This window comes from Mesoplodon bidens (assembly GCF_964165515.1).
Source record: "Mesoplodon bidens genome assembly, chromosome: 14".
NCBI classification, from domain to species: domain Eukaryota; kingdom Metazoa; phylum Chordata; class Mammalia; order Artiodactyla; family Ziphiidae; genus Mesoplodon; species Mesoplodon bidens.
The window spans coordinates 38,019,386-38,044,114 of record NC_138170.1 but is presented as its reverse complement, the minus strand read 5'-3'; the positions used below and the strand labels follow the sequence as shown (position 1 = coordinate 38,044,114).

At 38.7% G+C, this 24,729-nt stretch overlaps 1 protein-coding gene across 3 annotated transcripts in view; it reads left to right on the top strand.

Annotated features, from left to right (window-relative positions):
- SANBR (SANT and BTB domain regulator of CSR) overlaps positions 1-14,892 on the top strand; it is a 68,220-nt gene extending 53,328 nt beyond the window's left edge. For 2 of the 3 annotated variants that reach the window (XM_081254622.1, XM_081254624.1), the window contains 6 exons: positions 7,015-7,106; positions 8,892-8,920; positions 8,996-9,072; positions 9,557-9,645; positions 12,065-12,156; positions 13,040-14,892. In XM_081254622.1, coding sequence (XP_081110748.1) covers positions 7,015-7,106; positions 8,892-8,920; positions 8,996-9,072; positions 9,557-9,645; positions 12,065-12,156; positions 13,040-13,076 — 416 coding nt within the window. In that variant the 3' untranslated portion in view covers positions 13,077-14,892. The remainder of the gene's footprint in view (positions 1-7,014; positions 7,107-8,891; positions 8,921-8,995; positions 9,073-9,556; positions 9,646-12,064; positions 12,157-13,039) is intronic. The other variant, XM_081254623.1, reaches the window with a different exon arrangement.
- Positions 14,893-24,729: the final 9,837 nt, after the last annotated feature.

Below are 24,729 nucleotides of genomic sequence, written 5' to 3'. Positions count from 1 at the left end.
AAGATGAAAAGGCAGAAGGCTATGTACCAGATGAAGGAACAAGATAAAACCCCAGAAAAACAACTAAATGAAGTGGAGATATGCAACCTTCCAGAAAAAGAATTCAGAATAATGATAGTGAAGATGATCCGGGACCTTGGAAAAAGAGTAGAGGCAAAGATTGAGAAGATGCAAGAAATGTTTAACAAAGACCTAGAAAAATTAAAGAACAAACAAACAGAGATGAACAATACAATAACTGAAATGAAAAATACACTAGAAGGAATCAGTAGCAGAATAACTGAGGCAGAAGAACGGATAAATGACCTGGAAGACAGAATGGTGGAATTCACTGCTGTGGAACAGAATAAAGAAAAAAGAATGAAAAGAAATGAAAACAGCCTCAGAGACCTCTGGGACAACATTAAACGCAACAACATTCACATTATAGGGGTCCCAGAAGGAGAAGAGAGAGAGAAAGGACCCGAGAAAATATTTGAAGAGATTATAGTCGAAAAATTCCTTAACATGGGAAAGGAAATAGCCACCCAAGTCCAGGAAGTGCAGAGAGTACCGTACAGGATAAACCCAAGGAGAAACACGCCAAGACACATAGTAATCAAATTGGCAAAAATTAAAGACAAAGAAAAATTATTGAAAGCAACAAGGGAAATACGACAAATAGCATACAAGGGAACTCCCATAAGGTTAACAGCTGATTTCTCAGCAGAAACTCTACAAGCCAGAAGGGAGTGGCATGACATATTTAAAGTGATGAAAGGGAAGAACCTACAACCAAGATTACTCTACCCAGCAAGGATCTCATTCAGATTAGATAGAGAAATCAAAAGCTTTACAGACAAGCAAAAGCTAAGAGAATTCAGCACCACCAAACTAGCTCTACAACAAATGCTAAAGGAACTTCTTTAAGTAGGAAACCCAAGAGAAAAAAAAAGACCTACAAAAACAAACCCAAAACAATTAAGAAAATGGTGATAGGAACATACATATCGATAATTACCTTAAACCTGAATGGATTAAATGCTCCAACCAAAAGATACAGGCTCATTGAATGGATACAAAAACAAGACCTGTATATATGCTGTCTACAAGAGACCCACTTCAGACCTAGGGACACATACAGACTGAAAGTGAGGGGATGGAAAAAGTTATTCCGTGCAAATGGAAATCAAAAGAAAGCTGGAGTAGCAATACTCATATCAGATAAAATAGACTTTAAAATAAAGAACATTACAAGAGACAAGGAAGGACACTACATAATGATCAAGGGATCAATCCAAGAAGAAGACATAACAATCATAAATATATATGCTCCCAACATAGGAGCACCTCAATACATAAGGCAACTGCTAACAGGTATGAAAGGGGAAATCAACAGTAACACAACAATAGTGAGGGACTTTAAGACCTCACTTACACCAATGGACAGATCATCCAAACAGAAAATTACTAAGGAAACACAAGCTTTAAATGACACAATAGGTCAGATAGATTTAATTGATATTTATAGGACATTCCATCCAAAAACAGCAGATTACACTTTCTTCTCAAGTGCACATGGAACATTCTCCAGGATAGATCACATCTTGGGTCACAAATCAAGCCTCAGTAAATTTAAGAAAATTGTCATTATATCAAGCATCTTTTCTGACCACAACGCTCTGAGATTAGAAATCAATTACACAGAAACATAAAAAACACAAACACATGGAGGCTAAACAGTACATTACTAAATAACCAAGAGACCACTGAAGAAATCAAAGAGGAAATCAAAAATACCTAGAGACGGGCCTCCCTGGTGGCGCAGTGGTTGGGAGTCCGCCTGCCGATGCGGGGGATACGGGTTCGTGCCCCGGTCTGGGGGGATCCCATATGCCGCAGAGCGGCTGGGCCCGTGAGCCATGGCCGCTGGGCCTGCGCGTCCGGAGCCTGTGCTCCGCAACGGGAGAGGCCACAACAGTGAGAGGCCCACATACCGCAAAAAAAAAAAAAAAAAAAAAAAATACCTAGAGACAAATGACAATGAAATCACGACGATCCAAAACCTATGGGATGCACTTCTAAGAGAGAAGTTTATAGCAATACAAGCCTACCTCAAGAAACAAGAACAATCTCAAATAAACAATCTAGCCTTACACCTAAAGGAACTAGAAAAAGAAGAACAAACAAAACCCAAAGTTAGTAGGAGGAAAGAAATCATTAAGATCAGAGCAGAGGGCTTCCCTGGTGGCGCAGTGGTTGAGAGTCCGCCTGCCGATGCAGGGGACACGGGTTCGTGCCCCGGTCTGGGAAGATCCCACATGCCGCGGAGCAGCTGGGCCCGTGAGTCATGGCCACTGAGCCTGCGCGTCCGGAGCCTGTGCTCCACAATGGGAGAGGCCACAGCAGTGAGAGGCCCGCGTAATGAAAAAAAAAAAAAGGTCAGAGCAGAAATAAATGAAATAGAAACAAAGAAAACAATAGCAAAGATCAATAAGGCTTCTCAAAGCTGGTTCTTTGAGAAGATAAACAAAATTGATAAACCCTTAGCCAGACTCATCAAGAAAAGAGGGAGAGGGCTCAAATCAATAAAATTAGAAATGAAAAAGGAAAAGTTACAACAGACACCACAGAAATACAAAGCATCCTAAGAGACTACTACAAGCAACTCTACGCCAATAAAATGGACAACCTGGAAGAAATGGACAAATTCTTACAAAGGTATAACCTTTCAAGACTGAATCAGGAAGAAATAGAAAATATGAACAGACCAATCACAAGTAATGAAATTGAAACTGTGATTAAAAATCTTCCAACAAACAAAAGTCCAGGACCAGATGGCTTCACAGGTGAATTCTATCAAACATTTAGAGAAGAGCTAACACCCATCCTTCTCAAACTCTTCCAAACAATTGCAGAGGAAGGAACACTCCCAAACTCGTTCTACGAGGCCACCATCACCCTGATACCAAAACCAGACAAAGATACTACAAAAAAAGAAAATTACAGACCAATATTACTGATGAATATAGGTGCAAAAATCCTCAACAAAGTACTAGCAAGCAGAAATGAACAACACATTAAAAGGATCATACACCGTGATCAAGTGGGATTTATCCCAGGGATGCAAGGATTCTTCAATATATGCAAATCAATCAATGTGATACACCATATTAACAAATTGAAGAATAAAAAACATATGATCTTATCAAAATAAAAAACTTTTAAATATTAACAAATAAAATCCAGTAAAAAAAAAAAGGTTAATATATCAAGTAATTGACCAAGTAATGTTTATATCAGGAATGCAAATTTGGTTTTACATTTGGAAATACATTCCACCATATTAACAGAATAAAGGAGAAAATCCATACCATCGTCTAAAAAAGAATTTATTAATTTTATTAATTTATTTTTGGCTGTGTTGGGTCTTCGTCGCTGCTCACGGGCTTTCTGTAATTGTGGTGAGCAGGGGCTACTCTTCTTTGTGGTTCACGGGCTTCTCATTGTGGTGGCTTCTCTTGCTGCAGAGCACGGGCTCTAGGTGCGCAGGCTTCAGTAGTTGCAGCACGTGGGCTCAGTAGTTGTGGCTACCGGGCTCTAGAGCACAGGCTCAGTAGTTGTGGCGCACGGGCTTAGTTGCTCTGCGGCATATGGGATCTTCTCGGACCAGGACTCGAACACGTGTCCCCTGCATTGGCAGGCGGATTCTCAACCACTGCGCCACCAGGGAAGCCCCTTGCTTTTTTAAAAAATTAATTATTTATTTTTGGTTGCTTTGGGTCTTCGTTGCTGCACACGGGCTTTCTCTAGTTGCGGTGAGTGGGCACTGCTCTTCACTGTGGTGTGTGGGCTTCTCGTTGTGGTGGCTTCTCTTGTTGCAGAGCACGGGCTCTAGGCACGCGGGCTTCAGTAGTTGTGGCACGCGGGCTCAGTAGTTGTGGCTCATGGGCTCTATAGCGCAGGCTCAGTAGTTGTGGCACACGGGCTTAGTTGCTCCGTGGCATGTGGGATCTTCTCGGAGCAGGATTCGAATCCGTGTCCCCTGCACTGGCAGGCAGATTCTTAACCACTGCGCCACCAGGGAAGTCCCTGCTTTTGTTTTTGAAGTACAGTTTTTTTGATATATAATTCTTTGTTAATAACAACTTTTTCTTTTTGCACTTTAAATATGTTGTTTCAATGTCTTCTGGCCTTGATTGTTTCTGATGAGAAGTCAGTCATTGTGATAAAATTGGTCTCATATATTTCAATATTTTTCCTTGTTTTTTACAGAGGCTAAAATTTCCGATGGTGGTGGTTTTCATTCTTGTCTTGTTCTTTATTCAATGATAATGCCTTTAGTGTTTAACCATTAAACATAATATTGGCCAGAGTTTAAAAATAAATAAATAAATAAATATGTCATTTCAATTTCTTCTGGCCTCCATTGTTTCTGATGAGAAGTCAGTCATTGTGATAAAATTGTTCCCCTCTGTATGTGATGTGCACTTTTAATCATGCTGCTTTTCAGATTTTCTTTTTATCTTTAACTTTTAGAAGCTTAACTATGATATGCCTAGATGTGGCTTTCTTTGTGTTTATCTTACTTGGGATTTGTTGACCTTCTTGGATCTGTAAGTTAATGTTATCTTACAATCGTTATTTCTTTAAGTATTTTTTTTTCCCCTTTCTCTCACTCGTTTTCTGGAGCTCCAGTACACCTATGACCTTTTGATAACTTCACATTCACTGATTCATTTTTCTGCCATTTCACATTTTCTCTTGAGCCCATCTGGTACATTTTTTCATTTCAATTATTGTGCCTTTCAGCTCTAGAATTTCCCACTGGTTCTTTTATACTTTACGTTTCTCTTTTGAGATTCTCTATGTGCTTACTCAATACTACCATTTTTCCTTTGAACATATTTATAATAGTTGCTTTGAAGTTATTGTCTCCTAAGTCCAACATGCTGACCCTTTCAGAATCAGTTGCTATTGACTGTTTCTTTTCTGAGTGTTTTCTGACTGCTTCTTTTCTTTTCACTTTCTTTATCTCATAACTTTTCGGTGAAAACTGGACATCGTAGATTATCTTTGTGCAACTCTGAAATCTCTTTTGTTCTTCTGAGGATTTTGGGGACTTTTGTTCTAGTAAGCAATTAACCTGCCGGAGCCAAACTGCAAAATCCGTCTCCTGGCTGCTATGCAGTGGATGGTGTTTTTCATAGGTTTTTTGGCTGCTGACTGCTACTGCGTTAGCGTGCCCCCCCAGGGGCCACACCAGCCTGTGTAGTTTAGTGGTCAGCCAAGGATTTGGACAGAATTTATATTCATATTTGGGGGCTCACCTGCTTAGTGGTTTCGTTGCTTTTTGGGTTCCCTCCTAGATTCCTACTTGTTTTTCCAGTTCCCAAGTCTGACCTCTGATACCTCAAGCCTATAAGACTTTCAGAAGCTCAAGCTAAAGGCAGCTTGGGGAAATCATTCAGTCAGAAGGCACAAGAAACTCCCACATCTCGCAAAGAACAGTTCCGTCTTGCAAGGATCAACACCCCACCCTAGTTTCTGCTTGCCTTTTTAGCGGGGCTTCCTAGGGTCTCCCATATACCTGCAGAGTTTAGCACTCAGCTAGGAATTTGGGCATAGTTTATACTCACATTTTAGACCTCAAGTCTCTTTCTTGCTTCCATATTTTCCCCTTTAAATTTTCAGCTTCTTAGGGATTCCCTGGCAGTCCAGTGGTTAGGACTCCACACTTCCACTGCAGGGAGCATGGGTTCAATCCCTGGTCAGGCAACTAAGATCCCACAAGCCATGTGGCACAGCCAAAAAAAAAAATTCCAGCTTCTCTGTTGCTTCGAACTTTATCATCTTCTCCCTAGAACTCAAGGCTGTAATTTTCCTCCCTGAACTGGGAGGTGGGGAAGTGCCCTCAGACAAGAAAGCCACAAACTCACAGCTCTTAGCTCTGGCATCTTTCAAACATAAACATTGAACTTTCTATCTTCCTTTGACTATTCCCCAGTACCTGCAGATGGTTGTTTATAATATTGTTCTTCTGTTTTTAGGGAAGGAATTATCCAACCTTTTCACACTGCCATTATCATATGTCCCACCTTATCATGGCTTTTAGAAATTTTATAACACTTAAATCTCCCACTTTAACAAAGAGACACGTCAGGGGCTCAGGGCTTGCCAGCAGGCAAATAAATCTATCCAGATTATTGATGTTGTTTTGTCTTTATTCTGTTATCTTCAAAATTATCTTCTATGTAGCACATTTTACAGGTTCTTCATTTATGGTAGTGATAAAGTTTCCCTTTTAAGATAGAGCAAAAAGTGTGAAGGTGGTGTACAAATAATTGATATTTGGGAAACAGTGATCTAATGTGATATTCTTAACCTTCAAACATTGTTTTTAGAGAAATACTTCTTTCCCCTCCCTCTTTTTTGCCTCTCTCCTTTCTCCACTAAACTGTCAGCCAGAGTAAAGCAGAATACTGACTGCAGGAATGCCTTAGTTTCAAATATACTTTGTCCCAGATCTGGTTTTTCACAAGATCATTTATGTTCTACCTCCATTTTTACCTTCATAGCCCACCTCCTGCATGAACAAAAGACATTTTAAAGATTTTTTGTGAGCTCTTCTCTCCTCCCATTCTCAAATTGTGTTTTTCTGGGTTATAGTTATTTTTTATATAAAAAATTTGGAATTAGGAGGTGTGACTCCACTGTCAAATTAGATTCAGAGAAAGAAATAGGAATAATTTCCCCAACATTTTTCTGTATTTAATTTCACTGGCACTTGGAATTCATTGCCCTCATTTTTTCCGCAAAGATTTTCACCAAGTAGAAAGAAGAAAAGTAATTAAAATGAACTTCTGTAAAGCACTTTTAGTTTGATTTCTCCATATAGTTACTTTTTATCCCAAGGTAATTTGTTAGTTTTTAAAAACAATGTTTTATTTTCAGTGGTTTTATTGTTTGAATGTGACAAGTGCATGAGGAAAGTATATGGGACTTACGCTTATAACATTGACCTTCTGTTATCAGGGAAAAAGGAGAAGCCAAAGAAATTCACTAAACAACCAAAAAAGCAGATGTCTTCACCCTGTGGTCAGAAGAAAGAAAAGGCATTGGAGAAGGTAACACTAAATTATCTATTACTATTCTAAAGTTCATATTAAGAAATAAGCAGGTACAGCCAGGAAAAATTCGAAAAAGAAGAGTAATGAGTGCCACAGTGGAATGCTAGCAGTGTAAAAATGAGTGAAGAATCATTATAAAGACTGAGATTAAAGATCCCTAAGGTATATTGACACATGAAAAAAGGAAAGTGAGTTTGGGGAAGAGAAATTAGGGGTTTGGGATTAACATATACAAACTACTACTATATATAAAATGGATAAACAACAAGGTCCTACTGTATAGCACAGGGAACTATATTCAATGTCTTGTAATAAACTATAATGGAAAAGAATGTGAAAAAGAGCATATATATATGTATATATATATATATATATATATATATATATATATATATATATATATATATATATATATATATATAAACCGAATCACTTTACACCAGAAACTAATACCACATTGTAAAGTAACTATACTTCAATAAAAAGAAAAAAAGGAAAAGTGCAGAGCAGTATGTATAGTGGCATATTATGCTACCATTTTTGTAGAATAGACGAAGGAATACGTATGAATTTTCTTGTATATCCATAAAATATCTGTGGAAAGCTATACAAGAAATTGATAAAATTAGTTTCCCCTAAGGAAGGGAACTGAATGTCTGGGGGGCAGAGGCTTTTTAATATATGTGCTGTTTGTACTTCTTGGATTATGAACCAGTATTACTTACGCAAAAAATAAGTAGGGGCTTCCCTGGTGGTGCAGTGGTTGAGAGTCTGCCTGCTAATGCAGGGGACACGGGTTCAAGCCCTGGTCTGGAAGGATCCCACATGCCGCGGAGCAACTAGGCCCGTGAGCCACCACTACTGAGCCTGCGTGTCTGGCGCCTGTGCTCCGCAACAAGAGAGGTCGCGATAGTGAGAGGCCCGCGCACCGCGATGAAGTGTGGGCCCCACTTGACACAACTAGAGAAAGCCCTCGTACAGAAATGAAGACCCAACACAGCCAAAAATTTTTTAAAAAAGTAAATAAGTAGGCTTTAAATTTTTTGTGTGTGTGTTATGCAGGCCTCTCACTGTTGTGGCCTCTCCCGTTGCGGAGCACAGGCTCCGGACGCGCAGGCCCAGCGGCCATGGCTCACGGGCCCAGCCACTCCGCGGCATGTGGGATCTTCCCGGACCGGGGCACGAACCCATGTCCCCTGCATCGGCAGGCGAACTCTCAACCACTGCGCCACCAGGGAAGCCCTAAATTTTTTAAATAAATATTTTATGATCTTTTAAAATTATTCTTATTTCCCCATGCCTTCAAAGGAAGGAGTAAAAAGCCAGGTAGGAATAAGAGAACAGTATAACTACAGTTGGCTAAAAGAGAAACTATAGATTCTAAAAATGTGTGAAAAGCTGGGGTTCAAACAAGTTCCACACAATATATGTTGGACGGGTTGTACGTTCATCTCCATGTTAAGGACCACAGGCACAGAATGAGTGAATTCTAAAAGATTGCATAGAGGTGGGGGGCTTCCAGGTCAGACAAATAAAACTGGGTTCAAATTCTAGGTCTGTTTCTCTGTGACAAGTTTCTTAACTTCCCTGAAGCTGTTTATTATAGAGATAATAGTAGCACCTATCTCACACAGTAGTTGCAAGGCTTCAGTGAAAGAATGCTTGTAATGCTCTTGGTACAGTATCTTGCACCCAGTAAATGTAAACTCTTTTTGTATTACCTATAACGCTAATCAATAAATATGTTCTAATTGGGCCTTAATGTTGTCTACTTTTTTTTAGTCAACTTCTAGAGATGTGTCTCCTTTCATGTGAGTATTGCTCCTTAATCCAGTCAGATGTTCACTGTAAAAGCATCAGTACTGATTTTTGTTTAATTTTTTCAGTAGTGTGAGTATGCAGAAGAATAAGTGGGATGCCACAAGATCCTTGAGATTCAACCAAGATGCACAAAGAGAAGATGGTAAGTTTTATTATTTGTGTAATGTACAAATTAGCTCTAAATAGCAATGATAGGAATCTTTTATTTTATGAAGTATGCTGAATAGCTTTAAAGATTCCAACTGGAATAAGGCCCAGAATTAGCACATTCCCTTAGGCATCAACCAGAGTTTCATTACTAGACAATCCCAGTAGATAATATGTTGTTTTATGTATCTGTCATTTTGAGGCCTCTCAGACTGACTTTCACCCAGTACTTCCACTCTCAAGAAGGCTGAATATGTCTTAGGCTGATTTACAGTAATATTAAAAGCAGCACAGTTATCTGTATATGAGCCATTTTGCCACTTGCAGCCTAAAATCCTTCAAAGATAAAAAGGTTTATGTGTTTATAAATAATATCCAATGATATTTTCATAAACTCTTGATGATTGCAATCTTCTTTAAGAAATAAAAGTAATAAAACATCCTCATAAAAAGTAAGGTTTATTAATTTTTACCTTCAGATCAACGGCGGATGTCTGAAATTACAGGGCACCTAATAAAGATGAGATTGGGTGATCTGGACCGAGTCAAGTCAAAGGAAGCAAAAGAAGTAAGAATTATGTACTCGTGTACTGTGCTTGCTTGGATATGCCTTCCTACTTTATTTTCATCATAAGTATAAAGATGCTTTGTAATTTTAAAAGAGTAAATTTTTAATGTATTTTTATATTCTGTACCAGCTAGCCAGTTTGTTCACATAAGTTTTTCACCACCTCTTACAGTCCGTAGGTCCTCTCTATAACACACATAGTAAAGTACATTGTTACTGAAAGTGTAATGTCCAACCAAGAGCAGATTAACTCTGTACTGCAGACTGTCCAGAGGGTGGCCCCTGGAAGTTGCTAATTTTCATCAACTCTGCATGCAGTGCTTAGACGTTATCTTTAAAATAAGATGTTATCTTTAAAATGTTATCTTGATGAAAATGATCACAAGAAATACCTTACTCTTACTGAATTACATGTTAGTCATAACATTATGTATCATCATTAGTACCAGTATTATGTATTCACAGTAACACTTGCCCCTAATTCTTTTTTTTTTTTTTTTTTTCCTTTTTTGCGGTACACGGGCCTCTCACTGTTGTGACCTCTCCCGTTGCAGAGCACAGGCTCCGGATGCGCAGGCTCAGTGGCCATGGCTCACGGGCCTAGCCGCTCCGCGGCATGTGGGATCTTCCCGGACCAGGGCACGAACCCGTGTCCCCTGCATCGGCAGGCGGACTCTCAACCACTATGCCACCAGGGAAGCCCACTGCTAATTCTTTTATTTAAAAATTTACTTCCCTACAAGAACAAAACACAGGAAAAAAAATCTTTATCACCATGGGTTAGGCAAATATTTCTTAGCTACCACACCAAAAGCATTATCCATAAAAGAAAAAAATTGGCAAATTGGACTTCATCAAACTTTAAAACTTCTTTTTGAAAGGCATTATTAAGAGAATGAAAAGACAAGCCATAAACTATGAGAATATATGTGTAAAATATTTATCTGGTAAAGGATTTGTATCCAAAATATATAAAGAATTCTCAAAGCTCAATAATAAAATAAACAATCCAATGACAATAAGTGGGCAAAAAATTAATCATACACTTCAGAAAGAAGGGATACAGGTGGCAAATAAGCACAGGAAAAGATGCAACATCATTTAGTCATTAGGGAAATGTAAATGAACACCTCAGCAAGATACCACTATACACCCACTAGAATGTCTAAAAAAGTTTTGTTTTGGTTTGGTTTGGTTTTTTTGGCTGCATTGGGTCTTCGTTGCTGCACACGGGCTTTCTCTATTTGTGTCGAGCGGGGGCTCTTCTTCGTTGTGGTGTGCGGGCTTCTCATTGCGGTGGTTCTCTTGTGTGGAGCACGGGCTGTAGGCATGCGGGCTTCAGTAGTTGTGGCTTGAGGGCTCTAGAGCGCAGGCAAGCTCAGTAGTTGTGGCTTGAGGGCTCTAGAGCGCAGGCAAGCTCAGTAGTTGTGGCACATGGGCTTGGTTGCTCTGCAGCTAAGAAAGTTTTTTAAATATGCTGGCAAGAATATAGAGCAACTGGAACTCTTGTATATAGCTAGTAAGGATGCAAAAGGGAATGCCTACTTGGGAAAAGAGCTTAGCTGTTTCTTATAGCATTAAATGTTTACTCACCATACAGATCATTTCACACGTATCTTCCCTGTGGCTTTATTTAGAATTGCCAAGAGCTAAAAACAACCCAAATGTCCTTTACATGATAAATGAGTAAGACTAGAATAGATAAAAAGAATGAGCTATTGGGGCTTCCCTGGTGGTGCAGTGGTTGAGAGTCCGCCTGCCGATGCAGGGGACACAGGTTCGTGTCCCGGTCCGGGAAGATCCCACATGCCGCGGAGCGGCTAGGCCCGTGAGCTATGGTCCCTGGGCCTGCGCGTCCGGAGCCTGTGCTCCGCAACGGGAGAGGCCACAACAGTGAGAGACCCGCTTACCGCAAAAAAAAAAAAAAGAATGAGCTGTTGATACATGCTGCAACATAGATGAATATCCTATACATTATGCTAAGCAAAAGTAGCCAGATTCAGAAGGCTACAGACTGTATGATTCTATTTATATAATGTTCTGGTAAATGCAAAAGTATAGGGACATAAAACAAGTCAGTGGTTGCCAGGAATTGGTAGTGTCAAATCGTTGGACTTAAAAGGGGCACAAGGGGATTTTCTTGGGGTGTTTGAACTGCTTTATGTCTCCATTATGAGTGGTTACACAACTGTATGCATTTTCAAAACTCAGAACAGTGCACTAAAATGGGTGAATTTTACTTATATAAAATAATAAAAATAAATTGTAGCTCAGAGCCTGAATTTAAAAAATCAAAATAAATAAAAAATAAATAAAAATAAAATTACTTCTAAGTTAAAAAGTAATGCCATTTCAATAAAGCAGAGCTTCTATTGGTTCCTTAAAGATAATAACTTGATTTTTCTCCTTTACTGTGCAGTTTGCAGGAGGTATTTATTCTAGGATCGAAGCACAAATCAAGGCCTCAGTGCCAGTCAATGCACGGCAAAGCAGCTCAGAGAAGAACACAAGGTGAATCAGCATAAATGAATTCAGAATGCCACTAGCTTTGAAGTGATTTTTTTTTTTTGAAAAATCATATGAACACTAGAAGCACATAATTTGAGTTTGGTTTTATTTTGTTTCAGGGATTTGATCATCAAGACATTAATTAGAACCAGATTTTAACTTAAAAGTTAAGACTTCAAGAGGTCATGATCACAAAATTTAATGAAAGTATACTTTTTAAAAAGTTTTCTGTTTATTGAGCCAGCTCCGTTCTGAGCCAACTGCTGATAAAAATGTAAGCTATAGTGTGAATTAGCAGAATTCTTATACTATTTATAGATAATGTATTACTACTTTATATAAATCATCGAAACCTTTCTTGTTTCTTGTTCTATCTCTCTTAATAAAATCTTATTTGTATGTTCTGTGTCATTTTACAGCACAGATTTTCTTTGAAAGATTAACAGTTACTGAGATTTGATTATTAATACTACAGATCCAAATGCCTATCTGCAATTCTGAAATCCAGAAAGCTCAGAAAGCCAAAAGCTTTTTTCATACATTTGTGGCAACTCAAGCCTGACCTGAGCTACTGTGGTACTATTTATAGTTTTTATTTATCCCACTTAACGTAAATGCTCATTTGTTTCACTGAAGAAGTATTAATGTGTTTGGTTGTGGGGCACTGCTCCAGATTCATAATATACGATATATGTACATATTATTTCCCCCAAATTAAAAAATATCTGAATTCCAAAATACGTCTCCAAGAATTTTTGAAAATGGATTATGGAGCTACATGAAGGTTCATTAAACTTTGACACTGTCAAGCAAACATGACCTAAAGCAGTGGCAACTTATTGTTTTAGAAGCACCTCTGACCTTATTTTCTGTTTAAAAAATCTAGGTCTAAAAGTCGTTTTGGTCAAGGTCGGCCTGCGTAAAGCACCTTAAAATATAAGAAGACAGAAGACTCACCGCTGGACATCTGAAATTGCTCATCACTTCTTGAAGGTCTTCAGAACGATGACTTCTAAATGTTTTAAGTTATTTATTAATTATTCTTGCAAGCCACATAAATCGTAGTGCTAAGAGATATATATAGTTAGGTCTTATGAAATCTAATTGTAAATATGAAACTTCTTAAACCTAATTTTCCTTTGGTGTGATGCTAGGCTATGTAGAAAATTAGTATTTACAAATTTGCATAGTTAAGGCTCCTAGTATTTGTTATCCTTTATTTATTTGAAAGAGAAGAGGTCTACACTCTCAAGTAGCTAAGAGTTTTTTAAGACCTTAAAAATTAGGGGAACACAGCTGGTAGTGGTATGGTACATGTGCACTAATTATAGTATGTCTTTTGGGCTGTAAATCTTGGGATAGCACTGAGAACTGCAATTTGTGTGATGAAATTTCCAGTGATGCTAATTTTAAGTTTGCATGACTATTAAGGAGTTACAGATCTCAAGACTGCATTAAATAAATTTTCAAGATGAAGTAGTTCCTGGGTTGGGCAGAAGCCTTAATTTTTTTCAGCATTATTCCATAGAAAGCACAATGTTAATCCAACTCTTTTTTTTTTTTTTAGTTGTGTTTTTTTGTTGTTGGTTTGGGTTTTTTTTAGTTTTTAGTGCTTATTATTGGTCATCTGAGCTGGAATTACTGATTATTACCTCTTTCTTCTGTGAAGCTAGTGCCATTCTGAATTTGTTAAAATAACCATTGATAATTTTAAGGCTAGTAAATCATTTCAGTTGTATGAGACACCCACTGTACAGTTCTCAGGGCACTAAAACTCAACCATATTTCTATAGCCATTCGAATAGCCCCTTAAAACAGTTATAATTAGTTATTACTTTAGAGATGTCTAGAAGGAAAGATTCCCAAATACATTTGATGGATGAAAAATTGCATATATTTAAGAAAAATCAAAATCAAATTCTATTCTATAGATCATGTTTTAATTTTCTAACCAAGCAGAAAGAGTGCTCAGGGAAAATTTGTTCCAAACCATAAGCATATAAAAATTATGCGTTTGGAAATTACTTATATGTAGGTCTCTGAAAAACTTTAAGATGCACTGTTTCTATTTTTAGTCTTCCTTTGCCTTATAATTGAAATTTCTTCAGATTAGAGAACAGACTTTAATAGTGTATGACAGAACAGCAATTTCTATTGAAATGTCCAAGTGTTACACTCAGTTTAGACGTACAGAAATCATTATTTTTAATGAGTGTTTTAGTTGGTAAATGAAGCTAGATTTTATTTGATGTTATATGTATGGCTTCGCCAAGATTTTTGAACTTCTGTTTGGAAATTTTGTTGCAGTCGATATATTTTTCAATTGTTTGATATTTTTGAAACAGATTATAAAATTTTTATTTTCAAAAGAAAATGTTTTATACTACATGTTCTGTACACCCTGTTAAATACCAGCGTCTTGTTTAGTTTACTCTGATCAAAAGGGTTTAGGTTTGTACATGTTCTACAGTGCTGTGACGGTCACAATTAAGAGAGGAAAGTATGCTCATTTGATTTTTAACTGATGGTAACAAGGCAAATTACTTCTCCCCTGGGGGGGACTGTACCGCTGAATTTTTACAAACAGAATTTATCAGAATTTGATTTTCTTCAGAATGTGCTTTTAATTTTGTGGACGTCTGTAATTCATAGCACAGGTACCACAAACATTTTAATCAAGCTCGTAATAGCATTTGTTTTGCCAAATACTTTGAGGTTTTATCTTCCATTAATTCTGAATTCACATTTATTTAATTGAAATAAACATTAATGACAAAAGTTGTTTGCAAAGTCCCCTGATCTGAATCATTCCATCTTCTCAAAAATGTTCGGATGGGCTCTAGATCACAGGTTTTCATGGAAGAGGTGAACTTTGTAAATTTTAAAGTTGTTTGAAATGAGATTATCCTGGTAAAGATTCAGCAAAACATTTAAGGGTAAAATACTGTAGAAAAGATAATTTGGTAACAGTGCTGATTCCATACTGTTGGATCATTTTGTTATTGTCCTTCTTCAGAACACTCAGCCAGGTATTGTGAGATATGCTAAGTGCTTTGGAAGCAGAGGCTGAAGCCCTGTCATGCTAATCTGCCAAAGGCAAATCTTAGTATAAAAACAAACAAACAAACAAACAAAAACCCTTTTATCTCCAGTACCTCGAATTAATTCTTCAACCCTCAACTATTCCTTAAAGAATTATTATGAACCTCACCTTTTCACACGGCTCAGTTAAAAGGCACTGGGGATACCTAGCCAGTCCCAATTCTTTTTTAAAATTTATTTATTTATTTTTGTCTGTGTTGGGTCTTCGTTGCTGTGCGCGGGCTTTCTCTATTTGTGGCAAGCGGGGGTTACTCTTCGTTGTGGTGCAGTGGCTTCTCTTTGTTGCGGAGCACGAGCTCTAGGCACGCAGGCTCAGTAGTTGTGGCTCACGGGCTCAGTAGTTGTGACGTGTGGGCTCTAGTGCGCAGGCTCGGTGTTTGTGGCACACAGGCTTAGTTGCTCCGCAGCATGTGGGATCTTCCCTGACCAGGGCTTGAACCTGTGTCCCCTGCATTGGGAGGTGAATTCTTAACCACTGCACCACCAGGGAAGTCCCTAGCCAGTCCAATTCTAATTGGCTAACTCTCTCATTTAAAGGTGATCTATTGGGGAGGATGATATGGGGATAATATTATTTCCACTTTTATAGGACTGTTGGGGGGAGGTAAATGATTGAGAGATCTAAAACAATTAGCACAGTATTTTCTGGCTAATCGTAAGGCCTCCAGAAATGTTAACTATTATTATTGTTGCACTGTGGGATCTTATTTCCCTGACCAGGGATTAAACCTGGGCCCTTCGCAGTGAGAGTGTGGAGTCCTAACCACTGGACCACCAGGGAATTCCCTGTTATTTTAATATTTGGGAAGTGCCCTTAAAAGTCTTTAAGATGGGAGATTGATATCCCTCTTCCTATAACTTGAGTTGCTAAGACTGATGTGTGTTTGTTTAATGCAAGAAAGAGAAGAGGCACATAATAGTTCAGTGGTTGCTGTGGCATCATTTGTTACTTTGTTATACTAAACCTCTTGCCTCATTCAAGCAGTGTAAACAGGATTTGTAGGAAGAGGTAGGAAAACTGTTTCCTGCTGTGTGGTGGTGCGTGAACTGTGCTGTCTTCAAAGAGGTTTACTGAAGGAGAGAGTGAGGCTGCAGCATGGTCTTATAGCAGCTCTCCTTCCAGGATTATCTTTCCTTGAGAAAACGTAGCTAGTTTCGCTTTTACTACTTGTCTATGACAAGAGTAGTTCTTATCAAACTGTAGAAGAGTGGTTGCTAAATTAGTAGCTGCTGAGAATGCTGCTAGCTCTCTTAAGTGCCTTATCTCCTTCAGTCTCACAGTAAACCCCCAAATCAGGTATTATCCCCATTTTATAGGTGGAGAAGAAAGTTCAGGGAGCTAAAGTAATCCGCACACTGGGATTGAAGTCTAGGCCTATCAACACATTCCAACACCTTGAAACAATTTTACCTTGGATTACCTGAAACATTTTCTCTTAGAGTGCCTCCTGGCTCACTGGCAGCTCCTTCAAAATGAAAACAAGTGATCCCAGCTCACTCCCTGTGGTTCTAGCCTTGTTTATCCAAGTGCCTACTTGAGATTTGTATTTGGAATATCAGTAGGTGTCTCCAACTTAGCATAATAAAAGCAGGACTTGTAAAAGTCTCCATAATAAAAGCACGACATCAGCAAGTCTGATATAAAACCTGCATCCATTTGCTTCTCTCCATCGCCATAATCCATCACTCCAAGTTATTAACATCTCCAAGCCTCCTAAGTGATTCCAGCTCCCACTCTAACCTCTATTATTCACAAGGCAACTACAGTAATTTTGAAATGTGAATCAGATCACATCACACTCCAGTATCACCTCATCAAACCTAGAATGAAATCCAACTTCCATTGCCCGGGTTTACAAAGTCCCACACAGCCTAGCCGCTGGCAGCCTCTCAGTCTCCTTTCCCCTCTTGCTACTACATTCTAGTCACACGGCCTACCTGCTCCTCCAGTAAGTAAGCTCATTCCCACCATTTAGTTCCTTCACATTACTGTTTCCACTGTCTAGAAGCCTCCTTATTATAATTCAGATTTTAGGCTAGATGTCATTTCCTCACAGGAGGCATTTCCATGTACCCAATCTAAGGTAGCTACCCAAGTCACTCTCATTACATCATCAAAGTTTATTTCTGTACAAATCACAAATCTGACATTATTACATCATTATTTTTTTCTTTTCTTTTTTTTCTTTAAGTCTTTATTGAATTTGTTAAAATACTGCTTCTGTTTTATGTTTTGGTTTTTTGGCCCCTAGGCATGTGGGATCCCGACCAGGGATTGAACCCGCACCCCCTGCACTGGAAGGCAAAGTCTTAACCACTGGACCACCAGGGAAACCCCTTCTTTCTTTCTTTTTTGTCTGTTGGTTTTCAATTTGTCTTCCATGCCAGAAAATGAAATGCATCCAAATAGGAAAAGAAGTAGGGCTTCCCTGGTGGCGCAGTGGTTAAGAATCCGCCTGCCAATTCAGGGGACACGGGCTCAAGCCCTGGTCCGGGAAGATCCCACGTGCCGCGGAGCAACTAAGCCTGTGTGCCACAACTACTGAGCCTGCACTCTAGAGCCCGCGAGCCACAACTACTGAAGCCCGTGCGCCCAGAGCCCGTGCTCCGCAACAAGAGAAGCCAGCGCAATGAGAAGCCCGCGCACCACAACAAAGAGTAGCCCCCACTCACTGCAACTAGAGAAAGCCCGCGCGCAGCAACGAAGACCCAACGCAGCCAAAAATAAATAAATTAATTAAAAAAGAAAAGTAAAACCATATCTATTCACAGATGACATGATCTTGTATATAGAAAATCCCAAGAAATCCACTAAAAAACTATTAGAATATATAATTAAGTTCAAGATTTCAGGATATACAATCAATATACAAAAATCAATTTATTTCTATATACTAGCAATGAAAAATATGAATATGAAATTTTAAAAAATTCCCTTTACAATAGCATCAAAAAGAATAAGAATAAATTTCACAAAAGAAGTGTAAAATGTGTACTCTGAAAACTACAAGATGTTGAAAGAAATTAAAGAAGATCTAAATAAATGGGAAGATTATCCCATGTTCATGGATCAGAACACTTAATATTGTTAAGATGGTAATACCCCTCAACTTGATCTACAGATTCACCACAGTTCCTGTCAGATTTCCAGCTGGCTTCATTGTAGAAATTGACAAACCAATCCTAAAATTCATATGAAAACTCAAGGGACCCAGAACTGCCAAAACAATTTTGAAAAAGAACAAAGGGTTCACACTTTCTGATTTCAACTCTTACTACAAAGGTGCAGTAATCAAGGCAGTGTAGTACTAGCATATGGATAGACATACAGATCAATGAAACAGAATTGAGAGTCCAGAAGTAAGCCCATCTATTTATGGCCAACTGATTTTCAACAATAGTGCCAAGACCATTCAATGGGGAAAGAATAGTCTTTTCTACAAATGGTGCTGGGAAAATGATAGCTTCATGCAAAGGAGTGAAGTTAGACCCCATCTCACACTATATACAAAAAATTGATTCAAAATGGATCTAAGACCTAATTGTAAAAGCAGACTAAAACTCTTAGAGGAAAACACAGGGGTAAATCTTTACAACCTTGGATTTAACAATGGATACTTAGATAAGACACTAAAAGCACAAGCAACAAAAGGAAAACTAGATAAATTGGACTTTACCAAGATTAAAGACATTTGTGTTTCAGTACACAATCAAGAAAGTGGAAAGACTGCCTATAGAATGGGAGAAAATATTTACAAATCACATATCTGATAAGGGATTTACATCCAGAATTTATAAAGAACTCTTACAACTCAAAATTTAGAAAAGACAACCCAGTTTTTTAAATGGTAAAGGATTTGAATAGACATTTCTCCAAAGAAGATGGCCATTTGGCCAAAACCACTTGAAAAGATGCTCAACATCATTAGCCATGAGGGAAATGCAAATGAAAACCACGAGTTACCACTTCATATCCAGTAGAATAGCTATCACCAAAAAGCCACCTAATAATGTTGCCAGGAATGTGGCAAAATTGGAATCCTCATGAACTCCTGGTGAGAATGTAAAATGGAGCAGCTATTTTGCACTTTGCAAAGCAGTCTGGAAGTTCCTCAAAAGAAATTAAACATAGAGTTACCATTTATCTACCAATTTACCCTAACAGGTATATCATTTTCTATTTAGTCTCTTCTTATGTTTACCTATATGCACATATCCATGCACAGAACAGTATTATCTGCTTTTTTTTTCCAGATGGAGAAACTGAGTCCCAGATATAGCAACTTGTCTAAGAGAAACAGAAAAGAATGACCTGAGCAGTGTGCCCTTGATGACGGTATTGCTACGTTAAACAAGTTAACACATACATGTAAAGCAGTTAGAACAGTGCCTGACATATGTAAGTGCTCAAAAAATGTAAAATATTATTAGACCATTATTATTTAGAAATAACTATGTTGTGCTCATTCCCACTTTTGGCTTTGCCTCATGCTGTTCTCCCATCTAGATTGCTCTTTTGCTTTGTTACCTATTGAAGTTTTTCCCTTGCTCCAGGTCCCTGCTCAAATCTCACCTTCTCCATGAATCTGCTGACCTCTCTCTTCTCTGAATCGTGTTGCATTCACAACGTTTCCACAGTTTAGCAGTCAGATGTTCTCACTGCTTTTGTTGTTGTTATTGACCTTGACTCCCCAACCAACTCTTATGCTGTATTAGTAAAATTATATACGAAACAAACAACAGTGTTCACATTTGTTAATTTTGAGTGATAGGTTGTTTTAGACTATGCTTGTCTGTAGTTAATATATTTTCCCAAATTAAAGAAAAAAATTGAGGACTTCGCTGATGGTCCAGTGGTTAAGACTTTGCCTTCCAATGCAGGGGGTGGGGTTCGATCTCTGGTCAGGGAGCTAAGATCCCACATGCCTCACGGGCAAAAACCAAAACATAAAACAGAAGCAATATTGTAACAAATTCATGAAAGACTTTTAAAATGGTCCACATCAAAAAATCTTAAAAAAAAAAAATTTGAGCCAACCAGAAGCTATTGACCATTGAAATTATGAGACTCTCAGAGACTTCCCTAGCGGTCCAGTGGTTTAAGACTCCACGCTTCCACTGCAGCGGGCACGGGTTTGATCCCTGGTCGGGGAACTAAGATCCCACATGCCAGTGAGAATTTCAAAAAAAATTAAGAAAAAGTGAAACTTCAGCAAGAAACGTAGGCAACTGTCAGAATTATTTTACATCAGGAACAAATACTTGAGGGAGGATTTCTAAAGTGCATTATTCATTTCTAATGTTAAGTAGTCATATACTCAGGGAAGAAACATGACTTTTTCCCAGTAAGTAATGTGCAATAGCTGAATATTTGTTAAATGACATCTAGCTTTGTCCAACAAATCAGTGTAAGTCTCTCTGACAGTGGTTCTGGAGTGGGCCTAGGTTAGTATTTTTTTAAAGGTCACCAGGTGACTCTATTGCAGACATGTTGAGAACCATACTGCTGTGTGACATGATATCTTTAAATGACTAATACTGTAAACCTCAGTCAGAGTTGTGTTCAGGAGCATAAAAAGAAATCAGGAAAGCATAGATTCTGACATCAGAGTACTGCCACAAGGCGGCGCTAAAAGCTCAAGGAAACCATAGTTTAAATCACATTAAGGTTCATGCTTGCTTAGTCTTCCTTACCAACTGTGCATACGCATATTGTTTGTAGAAGGAAACAGAATATTGGGGAGAGAGCTGATAAGGGGAATTTTAGCTAATAAGGAATCCTAGAAAGCAAATGAGAAAAAGGTAGAAAAGCAGGAAAACAAAACGAGAAACACCACTTAAAAGATCAAGCTTAAATATGACGCCCTTCCTCAATGCCGGAATTGTCTGTTCTCATAGCCATGCTTTTGTATGTTTATTCTAAAGGTTTTATATGCATTTAGAAGTCTCTAATAGTTCTGAAAATTGAGAGGAAAAATGTTTAAAAAATCAAAATAAGTGATGGGAAATGAATTAATGCAAATTCTTAAATATAGAATAATGAAATGTTTCTCCTTTTAATAAATATTTTAACTTAGCAAAACTATGTCTTCTAAATGAGTAAGTTGAGGTCCAAAATATCTAGCCTGCGAAACTCCGCACTGTCCTCGCTGCAGTTATCTGAAGACCACCCTGTTCCTCCTAGCCAGCTGGGCAGAGACACAAAGACACAGAGAAGCATTAGACAGGTTTACACCAATATGTTAATAGAGGTCATTTCAGGGATGGAGCAGGTGAGGCAGAATTATAGATGCTCTTTCTTTTCATTGTTGTTTGCCTATGTTTTCTTTTTAATTATTATTAAATATTTCAACTAGACAGAAAAGTACAGAGGATAATACAACAAACATTCAGGTACCTACCACCCAGCATTTTAACATAATAATATTATATATATATGTTTTTTTTAAGAAATGAAGCATTTCAAATACCCTCACCCCATATAGATAACACTGCTTCTAGCTCTTCCCTTCCCAGAAGTAAACACTTCCCTGAAATTTGATGTTTATTATGCCCATGCATGTTGTTATACTTTTACTACATATACTATGTATCCATAACATAATATACTATTTAAACTTTATATAGTGAACTCATCTCCTTATATGATTTTTTATACTCTAAATTATGGTTTTGAGATTTATACATTTTAAGACAGATAGCTTCTGTTTATTTATTTTAGCTATAGTCATCTATTCTATGAATCTACAGAAATGTATACATCTATTTCCTGTCAGTGGGCATTGAGTTTATTTTCAGTTTTTTTCTTAAAATAATGCTGCAATAAAAACTTTCCATCATTGTCCTTGTGCATATATGAGTTGCACAAATTGACTAAAAGTTTCCAAATTTTTCTCCAGAGTTGCTGTTCCAGCTTGGCCTCCTCCTAGCAGTATGTGAGAGTCCCTGTTGTTCAGCTTCCTCACCAACAATGAAGGTTGTATCATCAGGATGACTAAATTAAGCCACAATAACCAAGAACCACCAGTGACTTAATTCAAAGGTTTGTTTCTTGCTGCAAGTGCAGTGCAGGTAAACAGTGAAGGGCCGTTCGTCGCAGTCACTCAGGGACCTGGGCTGAGAGGATCCATCCTGGCACATGCTTCTGAGAGGCAGGGAGAAAGAACTAAAGGGCTCGCACTCTGGCTGTGAAAGTTTCTGCACAGAAGTGATGGACATCACTTCTGCTCACATTTAATTGGCCAAAACAAGATGTGATCACCTCAGAGCGTCCCCATTCCTACCTTTAGGGTCTGAATGTTTGTGAATGGTTACCAAGGTACTGATAGACTTTAATTTTTATTAGTCTAATGAGTATGAAATGGTGACTTGTTATTTTTATTTATATGCTGCTGATTATTACTGAGGTTGAGCATATATTCAGATGTTTATTGCCCAAGTATGTTTAGTCCTTTGAAAATTGCCTGTTGATATCCTTTGCCCATTTTTCTATTGAGTTTTAAAAGTCTGATTTTGTAGGATATGTTTATAATCTGGCTACTAATCCTTTATTGATTCTATGCACTATAAGTATCTTCTTCCAGACTGTGGCATTGCTTTCCACTTTGTTTAAGGTGCCTTTGTTTGTAGAATTTAATTTTAATGTCATATTTGACAGTTTTTTTCCCTTATGGTTAGTACTTTCTGAGTCTCATTTAAGAAATCCTTTCTTATTCAAATATTTACACCAATATTTACTTTCAAAAGTTTTAAAGTTTTGGGATTTCCCAGTTGGTGCAGTGGTTAAGAATCCGCCTGCCAATGCAGGGGGCACAGGTTCGAGCCCTGGTCCAGGAAGATCCCACATGCCGCAGAGCAAGTATGCCCATGCGCCACAACTACTGAGCCTGCGCTCTAGAGCCTGCAAGCCACAACTCTTGAGCCCATGTGCTGCAACTACTGAAGCCCACGCACCTAGAGCCCGTGCTCTGCAACAAGAGAAGCCACTGCAATGAGAAGCCCGTGCACCGCAATGAAGAGTAGCCACCGCTGGCCGCAACTAGAGAAAGCCCGTGCGCAGCAACGAAGACCCTACACAGCCAAAAATAAATTTAAAATTTTTTTTAAAGTTTTAAAGTTTTGCCTTTTCATACTTATAACTTTAATCTATCTGGTATTGACTTCGTGTGTGATACAAAGCGGGGATCTGATTCTTTTTTCTTTTTTTTTTTGTTTGTTTGTTTGTTTTGGTTTTTTTTTTTTTTTTTTTGCATTACACAGGCCAGTCACTGTTGTGGCCTCTCCCGTTGCGGAGCACAGGCTCCAGACGCACAGGCTCAGTGGCCATGGCTCACGGGCCCAGCCGCTCCACGGCATGTGGGATCCTCCCAGACCGGGGCACGAACCCGTGTCCCCTGCATCGGCAGGTGGACTCTCAACCACTGTGCCACCAAGGAAGCCCTCTTTTTTCTTTTTTTTAATATTTATTTATTTGGTTGCACCGGGTCTTAGTTGTGGCTCACAGGCTCCTTAGTTGCAGCTCACAGGCTCCTTTGTTGTGGCACGTGGGCTCCTTAGTTGCAGCAGGCAGTTTCCTTTAGTTGTGGCTCATGGGCTTCTTAGTTGTGGCATGCATGTGGGATCCAGTTCCCCAACCAGGGATTGAAACCTAGTTGATCCATTGGGAGCACAGAGTCTTCTTAACCACTGCACCACCAGTGAAGTCCCAGGATCTGATTCTTATTTTTTTCCATTTAAATATAAAATGATTTCAGCTTCATTCATACTTTCTTCCCTGACTTAGAATGCTGCCTGTCATGTCGTATCATGTTTCCATTTATGTGTAAGCTTTTCTGGGATCCTTAGTTTGTTCCATTGGTCTTTGTCTATTCCTGTGCTAGAACTACACCGTCTTAATTACTACAGCTTTCTTTTTTTAACTTTTTTTTTAAAATTTCTTTTTGGCTGCATTTGTTGCTGCACACAGGCTTTCTCTAGTTGCAGCGAGCCGGGGCTACTCTTCATTGTGGTGCACATGCTTCTCATTGCGGTGGCTTCTTTTGTTGTGGTGCACGGGCTCAGTAGTTGTGGTTGCACGGGCTTAGTTGCTCCACGGCATGTGGGATCTTCCTGGACTAGGGATCGAACCCGTGTCACCTGCATTGGCAGATGGATTGTTAACCACTGTGCCACTGGGGAAGTCCCTACTATGGCTTTCTAAAGGCTTTTATATCTGATTAAGTCCAACTACCTTGTTCTATTTTTTCTTTTCTTTGTTTTTAAAATAAATTTATTTTTTATTTATTTTTGGCTCCATTGGGTCTTCGTTGCTGGGCGCGGGCTTTCTCTAGTTGCGGTGAGCGGGGGCTACTCTTCATTGCGGTGCACAGGCTTCTCATTGCAGTAGCTTCTCTTGTTGTGGAGCACGGGCTCTAGGCATGCAGGCTTCAGTAGTTGTGGCATGTGGACTCAGTAGTTGTGGCTCGCGAGCTCTAG